General features: G+C 42.6%; 1 protein-coding gene across 2 annotated transcripts in view; it reads left to right on the top strand.

The window, feature by feature from the left end:
• The window catches only part of umodl1 (uromodulin-like 1), a 10,901-nt gene extending 2,974 nt beyond the window's left edge, over nt 1-7,927 (top strand). Inside the window, exons 6-16 of one of the 2 annotated variants that reach the window (XM_046861662.1) lie at nt 66-206; nt 1,392-1,649; nt 1,777-1,889; nt 1,974-2,193; nt 3,824-3,961; nt 4,376-4,962; nt 5,197-5,318; nt 5,508-5,744; nt 6,120-6,279; nt 7,264-7,363; nt 7,546-7,927. In XM_046861662.1, coding sequence (XP_046717618.1) covers nt 66-206; nt 1,392-1,649; nt 1,777-1,889; nt 1,974-2,193; nt 3,824-3,961; nt 4,376-4,962; nt 5,197-5,318; nt 5,508-5,744; nt 6,120-6,279; nt 7,264-7,363; nt 7,546-7,730 — 2,261 coding nt within the window. In that variant the 3' untranslated portion in view covers nt 7,731-7,927. The remainder of the gene's footprint in view (nt 1-65; nt 207-1,391; nt 1,650-1,776; nt 1,890-1,973; nt 2,194-3,823; nt 3,962-4,375; nt 4,963-5,196; nt 5,319-5,507; nt 5,745-6,119; nt 6,280-7,263; nt 7,364-7,545) is intronic. The other variant, XM_046861663.1, reaches the window with a different exon arrangement.
• Nucleotides 7,928-10,145: the final 2,218 nt, after the last annotated feature.

Genomic DNA, 10,145 nt, shown 5'->3' with positions numbered 1-10,145 from the left:
GATACCTTTGTGTGTGTGTGTGTGTGTGTGTGTGTGTGTGTGTGTGTGTGTGTGTGTGTGTGTAGATGTGGATGAGTGTGCCACGCCCATCCTGAGTGAGTGCTCTCCTCTGGCTCACTGCAGTAACACCCTGAGCTCCTATAACTGTATGTGTGCTGCTGGATCTGCAGATCTTCAGCCCAGCAGGCCAGGAACACAGTGTATGAGTAAGTCACACTAGTAATAATAATCATTTCCCATGATCCTTCACCTTGTTTCTTATGCTCCGCCCATAAGATCTAATAGTGGAAGTAACTATAAATAAACAATACGGAATCACCACATACATTTCTCTCCAGGGTTTATCTCTCCCAGTTCATCTCAGATATGTGTGTTTTTAACATGACTTCCCTTTAGAGAGGTCCTGCTGGTGTCCAGGGTTTTTTGGTTGAGGAGCTCAGACATGATGATGTAATCTCCTGGTAACAGAAAGTCCTGAGGAGTTGATGACATCATTAACACAGAGATGATCCACCATCATGTTGCTTTTTTTTTTGTTTTTTTATAACAGTTTTACAAGATGGACGAGTCTCTAGGCTTACTGTGTGTTTTGTCCTGATGCTTATTTGTCTTAAGATCTACTGTTGCACACTTGCTTCTTGCCTCTTCCTCCTGAGGGCTTGCAGGTCATCCTTGCTGGAGCTGGAGTGGAGATGTTCTAGATTTCAAACCATCTGCTCTTCCTCATCATGTTAAAGATCTGATCCTTAGTGTGAAAATCTTGTCCAGATTGGGATCCAAATGACATTCTGCTCCAGTTGTGGAGTGTGTGTGTGTGTGTGTGTGTGTGTGTGTGTGTGTAAGACATCAGCAGCAGCAGAGCAATTACAAATAAATACAGTCTTTCATTTTTAAGTTCACATGGATTCTTTCTCATACTCTTGATACGAGGCCCTCTTCAGCTGCACATCTCCACTAAAAATAATTATGTTTACTTTTGTAGATACATCCTCTTCCTCCTCCTCCTCCTCCTCCTCTTCCTCCTCCTCCTCCTCCTCTTCAGCCTCCCTCAGTTCATCGGATTGGAATGTAATCAGCTTTGGGCCACTGAGGAAACCTCCTCTGAAAATTATTGCCACCACTTTGTCCACTTCTACATCCAGCACACTGCCTCCTTCATCCTCCACCTCTAACTTCAACACTTCCTTTATTTTTCCACCTCCTGCTCCTCCATGCAGCTCCAATTTCAGCTTGATTCTTGAGCTCAGTACGTAACTCGTAATGTCCTTGATTCTGAAGGAAACTGATCATGTCTCCTGTTCCTAAGGAACTGTGCATTTCATTTTTCTCCATGTTTATCGTCATCCATGCTTTATCCTAGACACTATATCGATGTATTCATTGTTTCGTAGGTATTCCGAAGATCATCAACCTCTGGGCGAAAAATGTTACCAGCTCCTCCTTCAAACTTTTGTGGGACGTTCCCTCTCAGATCAACACCACATCAAACCTCACCCTCTTCCAAGGGACTCAGCAGCTGGACACCAGGGTAACATCGCTCTCCAATTGGACATGGACCAACCTTCAGCCTGGGGTTCTGTACACTGTTAAAGTAGCCCTGTGTATGTGTAGTTACTGTGGAGATTCCACTGAGCTGAAAGTAAAGACAGGTATGTGGAGCAGAGAACATCACGTTCTTGGACCAGTAGAAACCATTAGGTTTCTAAAATGGTCCGATTTTCAAATAAGGTTTGAAAAGTTAAGTGATAAACACTGCAGCATGATTTCTGACTGTAGATGCACAGACTCTTGAAGCTGTTGCCAGAATAACCAACATAAACTTCACCCAAGCTCTGCTGAACCCCAACAGTGAGGAGTTCAAGACGTTAAGTGAAAAAATCAGGAATGAGGTAAAGACACAGAGCACTGGGTAACATAAGTAGAGTTTATTGGATTGATTGTGCATCTAATCTCCTCCTTATGTTCTTCTACAGACCTTCTTTTATATTCCCTCCTGGATCATGGACCTGGTTCTCTCTGGCAAGGTGACGATAATCATCAAACATCTGTCTCCGGGCAGCGTTGTGGTTACGTTCTCTTTTGTGTTCCTTCCTGACAGCATGATGGACATCTACAGCATCAGCAAAGCTGTGATGGAGTCCCTGCAGAACAGCACGCAGTTCAAACTCGAGATGAACAGCACCATGATCACCGGTATCCCATTTTATCTTATACACTGTCAGTGAGCGTGGGTGTGACTGGTCGAGTGAGAACCCAAATGCAGGATGTGACAAGAGATAAGGAAAAAACAGGCTTTAATAGAGAAACAACATGAGCAATGGGGCAACGCAAAAACACAGTCCAAAAAAAGTCCATGGTCAAAAACAGAGGCAAACAGTGCGATGCAGGGAAGACAAAAACAAAACCGAAAAAAACCAGTCCAAAAAAGCAGAACAGTCCAGAAGCAGAGCAGAACAGGGGTCAGAGTCACAGAGTGCCCAGAAGATCCTGACACGTACAGGCTTCTTCTACAAAACAGCGTTTCCTTATCAGAGGCACAGACTTTGTCTAAGATCCCATAATTATCCCCTAAAATATCCCTGAAGAACCCTTTTTAGAGTTCAGTTGAATCCTCTAATAAACCATTACCAATAGTCTAGAGGTTAAAAAACTCATCTGCTTCTTCAGTGTGTGGAAGTTAACGCTGAATACCAGGAACTTTCCCCAACTGAGAACTGAAGAAACTTCACTGAGTGTTAGCGAAAGTGTTCTTAGCTACCAAAAAGAAAGTTCTACATGAAACTATTTCTAGGATAATGCTTTGTTGTAGGGTTCTCAGTGTGAAGTGTGATTAAAAGTGTGTGTGTGTGTGTGTGTGTGTGTGTGTGTGTGTGGTGGGGCAGAGGTGTAAAGAGTATCTACAAATCCTAGATTCCTTACTACAAAACTTCCTCTATTAGAAGTATAAAGTCACTATTACTCAAGTCATTTCAATATGACTTGTAACAGTCTTCCAGTATCTGATTTTAACAGTACTTGAGTATTTGACTTGTATTGAACGCAGGCTCAAAGATGCACGAGTCCTCAACACTGAGACGCATGTTAGCGATGAAGCCAAAAACAGTTCACCTGCATTAACGCTGCTTCAACTATCAACATCTGTTCAACACGCCATAAAGATCAAACAAGTCATAGTAAAGCAATATTTCAAAAAGTTATCTTCAATTAACAACTACAATTACAGGATCATGTCATAAGGTAGAAAAACTGTTAGTATTCAACGGACAAATAAAATGAAAGTAAATGATTTTAGATGAAGTCAAACCAAATATTGAGAGCGGACTGTGATTGATGCAGCTCTCAGTCTCAGAGAGGGACAATATTTTTATTCTTTTATTTATTTGAGTTTTTTGACACTGAAAATGAGGCCAGTGGTGATAAAATGTCACTCACAGGCAGCAGATGCGGGTCGGGGAGTGTTTATGACATCTACAACAGAGGTGCAAAATGTGAGAATTATTGTAGGAATATTGTAAAAGGTACAGATGTTGAATTAAAAACATATTTGAGTTAAGAGTAAAAGTTGCTCATATTTTTGGTACTTAGTAAAAAATAAAAAGTAGGCAAAAAATTACTTAAGTACAGTAATGAAGTACATTTACTCAAATAACTGACACCACTGAGTTGGGGGGAGGGGGGTAGACTAACAGAAGGTAATTTTGTGACATGTTACTACGTTGTTACTGTGTCCTTGTTTGTGTAGTGAGGTGTGTGTAGTGAGGTGTGTGTAGTGAGGTGTGTGTAGTGAGGTGTGTGTGTGTTAATGTCAGTTTCTCATTATCAGATGTAGATGAGTGCAGTCTGGGCCAGGACGATTGTTCCCCGTGGGCCGAATGTGTGAACAATTTCGGTTTCTACACCTGCGTATGTCACCATGGTTACACTGATGCAAGCCCTGAGAGGCCGGGACGCACCTGTGAAGGTACAGCAGCAGCTAATTTACCCGACATTTACCTTCCACATTTCCATTTACAGCAAACAGAGACTTTAAAAACACAGCTTAGAGTTCTGTGATCTGTAAAAAAAAAAATATACAGTATATATATATATATATATATTCTTCCTCTGTATGAACAAACATCTGTTTTATGGAATTTTATAACTGGAAATTTGTACATCTGACCTGGAACATAACTTTATATCAGGTGTGTTAGTATGTTACACTTGAGCTCTTCTCTCTGGGTTCTGATGTATTGAGAAACATCAGGAGTGCATCAATATTCCCCTTTATCTTTTCAAGGCTAAAAACTAAGGGGGCATGGCCTAGCACATTACACAAATTCGGTTTGGTCTACTTTAACCTGATGCACATCATCTATATTTTCCCCATTTCCAGTCAACAACGAGACGGCTTCCACATCTTCTCCAGACACAACAATCATCTCTACAACAAACAACATCCAAAACACCACCAAATCCGTTCCCACCACTAATCAAACCACAACCCCATTTTCACCATCTACATCCATAAGCTCCACATCTGCATCACACAGCACCAGTGTAACTGACAGCTTCTCAATAGCAGAACCCTCTGTCAACAAAACCATTCATTTACCAACCACACCATCCAACACTTCGTCTTCTACACTACCATCTGACACTTCCACACCCCATAGCACTGAAACAACAGCTTCCTTCACCTCTCATACCACCACCACCACCACCACCACCACCACCACCACCTCCACCGCCTCCACCGCCTCCACCACCTCCACCACACCCATCATCATTCAGACCGAGTCTATTATGGTGGAGTGCGGTGCCGGTTTCATGGTCGTATCTGTAACAAAAAGTTTCCTGGACCTGAAGCACATCTCAGAGTCATCGCTGTACCTGGGTGTTCCCAGCTGTAACCAGACGGAGGGGAACAAAACCCACGTCATGCTCCTGGTGGTCTGGGGAACATGTGGAACTCAACTGCGGGTAGGTGCTAAAAGTCCATCTCACAATAACTCACTGTCATCAAGATTCTGTAAAACGCTGACATTCTGTCTTTATTAAATGACCTCAACTGAACAAGCTATAGAACAAGCTGTTGCTATAGAAACGATAATGTTTCTATTTTTCTACCTTTTATTTTTTACACCTGACATCTGACCAATCACGATCCAGAGTTTTTCTAAATAAATTCTGTGTTGTACATGTTTTGCTTTCCAGAACAACAGCCAGAACAGCACAGTGCAGGTGACCCTCCATAGCACGGACTCTCGGCTGCAGGTTCCTGTCATCTGCACCTACATCAACAGTTTCATCATCTCTGCGGGATACAGTTCCTCCGGGTACCATGCCGCCATGGCAACCACATCTTTCCCCCATCACTCAGCTGCCGAGCACACTGCTATGTCGTTACCTTTCCTGTAGCACTGAAAATAGAGCAGGACTCTAATATTCACGTGTGTGTGTGTGTGTGTGTGTGTGTGTGTGTGTGTGTGTGTGTGTGTGTGTGTGTGTGTTCTGTCTTCCTTCAGGTTCGATACTATTAATAATGTGGTGGAGGGATCTGGGATGTACCACGTGACTGTGCGGTTGTTGAATGGGACGTACCCTCTACCTCAGAACTACACCCTGTCCCCTGATGATGAGGTCATCATTGAGGTGGGGCTGAGCTCCAACATGACACAGATCAAAGTGGTCATTAATAAATGCTGGGCAAATCCCAGTTACAACCCAACTGAGCTGCCACACAACATCTTCTTTGAAAACAGGTGTGTACTCACTCTACTGCTTACAACTGTCTGTCTGTCTGTCTGTCTGTCTGTTAAGTGACAATTTATCTTTATCTCTCTGACTGAGACTAACTTTCTTTCTATCTATCTATCTATCTATCTATCTATCTATCTATCTATCTATCTATCTATCTATCTATCTATCTATCTATCTATCTATCTATCTATCTATCTATCTATCTATCTATCTGCCTGCCTGCCTGCCTGCCTGCCTGCCTGCCTGCCTGCCTGCCTGTCTGTCTGTCTGTCTGTCTGTCTGTCTGTCTAACTGACAATATATATGTTTGTCTGTCTGTCTGTTTAACTGACAATATGTCTGTCTGTCTGTCTGTCTGTCTGTCTGTCTGTCTGTAGTTGCCCCGTCCTGGACAGATACACGACGGTGGTGCAGAACGGTGAATCCACTCGCTCCATGTTGGCTGTAAATCTTTACCGTCTTGTTGAATTTGAAGTTATTTACCTGCACTGTCAGATTCAGATCTGCATTGAGACGTTTACAGCCACGTGCCGCCCTGTGAGTTTATATCCAACGTTTCATCTGGGATTTATTACAGTTTTTATCAGTTGCTTTGGATTGTTTCTTGAATCATCCTTAATATTTGCACATTAGTAAAGTGCATTTCTCAAAACAATTTGTACAAACAGCACAACACCTGAACTTTTACCCAAATCCTCAGTTCATCTCTCAAAAGAAAGTGTTTGTGTCAATGAACATCTCATTCCCATCAGAATGAAAAGGCCCTGCATATTTGATTTTGATTTTGATTTTTTTTTATTGACTGCAAGAAGAACAGTATTCACACTTTTACTGTACTGTACACGTGTTCATTTGTTTCTTGGCTGTTCATCCATTTTCAGACATTTTAGAGAACTGGTTGATGATTGGTTGATCTGATGTCGTTCACTCGCCCTTCATCAATGACATTCAACATTCATCTGCACAATTCATCAATTTAACACATTTACAAAATAAAGTTTAATAGAAATTTCAGATGACGGATTCTGACGACTGGTTTAATCATTTTGCATTCAATGACGTACACAGTGAACTGATGCTGAGATGTTTTGGGGGTTAAAACTATTCAGGTGAAATCAGTAGAATATATTTTTGAAAATGTAGGAAACAGCAGACACTCGTACACAATCGATTAAATTAATGTTCTAAAGCATTCGCAATTTGATCAAAGCAACGAGAAAATGTTTTTATGATCAGCACAAACGATTATATGATGTGGATGTTGAGCAAATTTTATTTCTGATCTCAGAAATGCTGCAAAGCAACTGAGAAAAACTGTAAGGTCACAGACCCAGAGGAAACGCACGCTCCGTACACATGACTATTCTGATGTGAAAATAAAACGTGTATACTTGCGTGTAAATCTGATCATCAGTGTCGCATTAACATGTTGGGTTTCAGTAGGATAGAAGAAGACAGATGTTTTATTGATTGTTGATTGATTGATTGATTGATTGATTGGACTGAATTCCTTTGCATTAGGAATGTTACACAGCTGCCAGACTGGCGAGAACCTCCAGAGGTGCTAATGTGATTGGGATGGCTAAAGCCTCATACGGTCCTCTAATAAAGTCACATCTGGGTGAGGAGAACATCTGTCATGTGCACGACACAATGTTTAATCAATGATGGATATGTCAGTATGATGTCAGTATGTAAAGTAAAGATGTGAGTGTGTAGATACTAAGAGTAGCTCTTTGTGTGTGTGTGTGTGTGTGTGTGTGTGTGTGTGTGTGTGTGTGTGTGTGTGTGTGTGTTAAACAGAGAGCCAGCAGGATTCAGCATGGAACATGCGCACTATCGGCTTCATCCTCCTGGCGTTGGGAGTGTGTGTGTTGGTGCTTGGAGCCGTGGCTGTGCTGATGTTCTGCAGACGCAGGATGGGGAACTACAGCTTCCAGTTCAAAGCACGGGAGGAGAACTTCACCTACCACGTGTTCAACACCTGAACACCTCCAGGCTCCATCATTGCTCTTAAACACTCTGAACTTTAGTTTACATTAAAATCTATAACATTATCACATTACATTTATGAACAATTCATTCAATAAATTCTTCTTTATTATGATGCTTTAATAGAATTATATATATTTTGTATATTAATTGGATTTGGAGATGAATAGCGAACTGTACAATTCACTCAGGATTAATAAATCTAGTCATCTCAGAGAAGCTCTGTGCCAAGTGTTTTGATTCTGAACACACACACACACACACACACACACACACACACACACACACACACAGAACCATACAGGAAATGACCTATAGAAGTAGAAATGACAGCTTTACCATCACTAGAGGACAGTGTTGGGTTAAAAGTGTGTGTGTGTGTGTGTGTGTGTGTGTGTGTGTGTGTGTGTGTGTGTGTGTGTGTGTGTGTGTGTACAAGATTTTCCAGGAGGAGTTTCATTCAGACTTTGTTTAGCTGATGGTCTTCCTGGTAACATCTTAAAAGAGAGAGAGAGAGAGAGAGAGAGAGAGAGAGAGAGAGAGAGAGAGAGAGAGATGTTTAAGCTTTAAATAATTCAAAAGATTAGGAACCAAATGGATGGCTGATGGAAACTCACACACTCTATCTCTCTCTCTCACACACACACACACACACACACACACACACACACACACACACACACACACACACACACAGGTCTCTAAAAGCAAAATACATGAACAAATCAAAATAAGTAAATCTGCACTCTCATCAAAATGAACCGTAAAGTGAAAAGGGGCGGTCCTTACTGTTCATGCTCAGTGCTGATTAGCCACTTTTTAATCTTGTTAGCATGATGCAAATTGATGTGTTTAAGTGATGATTATTGCAGGTTCTTTTTCCTCCTAAACTCCTCCAGCACTCAAAGTGCATGCTGCAGCCAATCTTCAGCAGTAAAGTGGCAGGTTGGGTATAGGGTAGGTTGAGTATAGGGGCAGGTTAAGTATGGGGTAGGTTGGGTATAGGGGTAGGTTGGGTATAGGGGTAGGTTAAGTATGGGGTAGGTTGGGTATAGGGTAGGTTGGGTATAGGGGTAGGTTAAGTATGGGGTAGGTTGGGTATAGGGTAGGTTAAGTATGGGGTAGGTTGGGTATAGGGTAGGTTGGGTATAGGGTAGGTTAAGTATGGGGTAGGTTGGGTATAGGGTAGGTTGGTTATAGGGTAGGTTAAGTATGGGGCAGGTTGGGTATATGGGTAGGTTGGGTATAGGGGCAGGTTAAGTATGGGGTAGGTTGGGTACAGGGTAGGTTGGGTATAGGGGTAGGTTAAGTATGGGGTAGGTTGGGTACAGGGTAGGTTGGGTATAGGGTAGGTTAAGTATGGGGTGGGTTGCGTATATGGGTAGGTTGGGTATAGGGGCAGGTTAAGTATGGGGTAGGTTAAGTATAGGGTAGGTTGGGTATAGGGTAGGTTAAGTATGGGGTAGGTTGGGAATAGGGTGGGTTGGGTATAGGGTAGGTTAAGTATGGGGTGGGTTGCGTATATGGGTAGGTTGGGTATAGGGTAGGTTAAGTATGGGGTAGGTTGGGTACAGGGTAGGTTGGGTATAGGGTAGGTTAAGTATGGGGTAGGTTGGGAATAGGGTAGGTTGGGTATAGGGTAGGTTAAGTATGGGGTGGGTTGGGTATAGGGTAGGTTGGGTATAGGGTAGGTTGGGTATAGAGGCAGGTTGGGTATAGGGTAGGTTAAGTATGGGGTAGGTTGGGTATAGGGTAGGTTGGGTATAGGGTAGGTTGGGTATAGGGTAGGTTAAGTATAGGGTAGGTTGGGTATGGGGTAGGTTGGGTATAGGTTGGGTATAGGGTAGGTTAAGTATGGGGTAGGTTGGGTATGGGGTAGGTTAGAATAGGGTAGGTTGAGTATAGGGGCAGGTTGGGTATAGGGTAGGTTGGGTATAGGGTAGGTTAAGTATGGGGTAGGTTGGGTATAGGGGTAGGTTAAGTATGGGGTAGGTTGGGTATAGGGTAGGTTGGGTATAGGGTAGGTTGGGTATAGGGTAGGTTAAGTATGGGGTAGGTTGGGTATAGAGGCAGGTTGGGTATAGGGTAGGTTAAGTATGGGGTAGGTTGGGTATAGGGGTAGGTTGGGTATAGGGTAGGTTGGGTATAGGGGTAGGTTAAGTATGGGGTAGGTTGGGTATAGGGTAGGTTGGGTATAGGGGTAGGTTAAGTATGGGGTAGGTTGGGTATAGGGGTAGGTTAAGTATGGGGTAGGTTGGGTATAGGGTAGGTTGGGTATAGGGGTAGGTTGGGTATAGGGGTAGGTTAAGTATGGGGTAGGTTGGGTATAGTGGTACCATACCATACCATACACCATCATTTCTATTGGTAACCATGGAAACACTATAAATGACCTAGTACACAGTTTATGA

The sequence above is a fragment of the Silurus meridionalis genome, chromosome 11 (assembly GCF_014805685.1).
Source record: "Silurus meridionalis isolate SWU-2019-XX chromosome 11, ASM1480568v1, whole genome shotgun sequence".
Taxonomy (NCBI): domain Eukaryota; kingdom Metazoa; phylum Chordata; class Actinopteri; order Siluriformes; family Siluridae; genus Silurus; species Silurus meridionalis.
The sequence above is the reverse complement of the archived record's forward strand: the minus strand, read 5'-3'. Positions and strand labels throughout refer to the sequence as shown.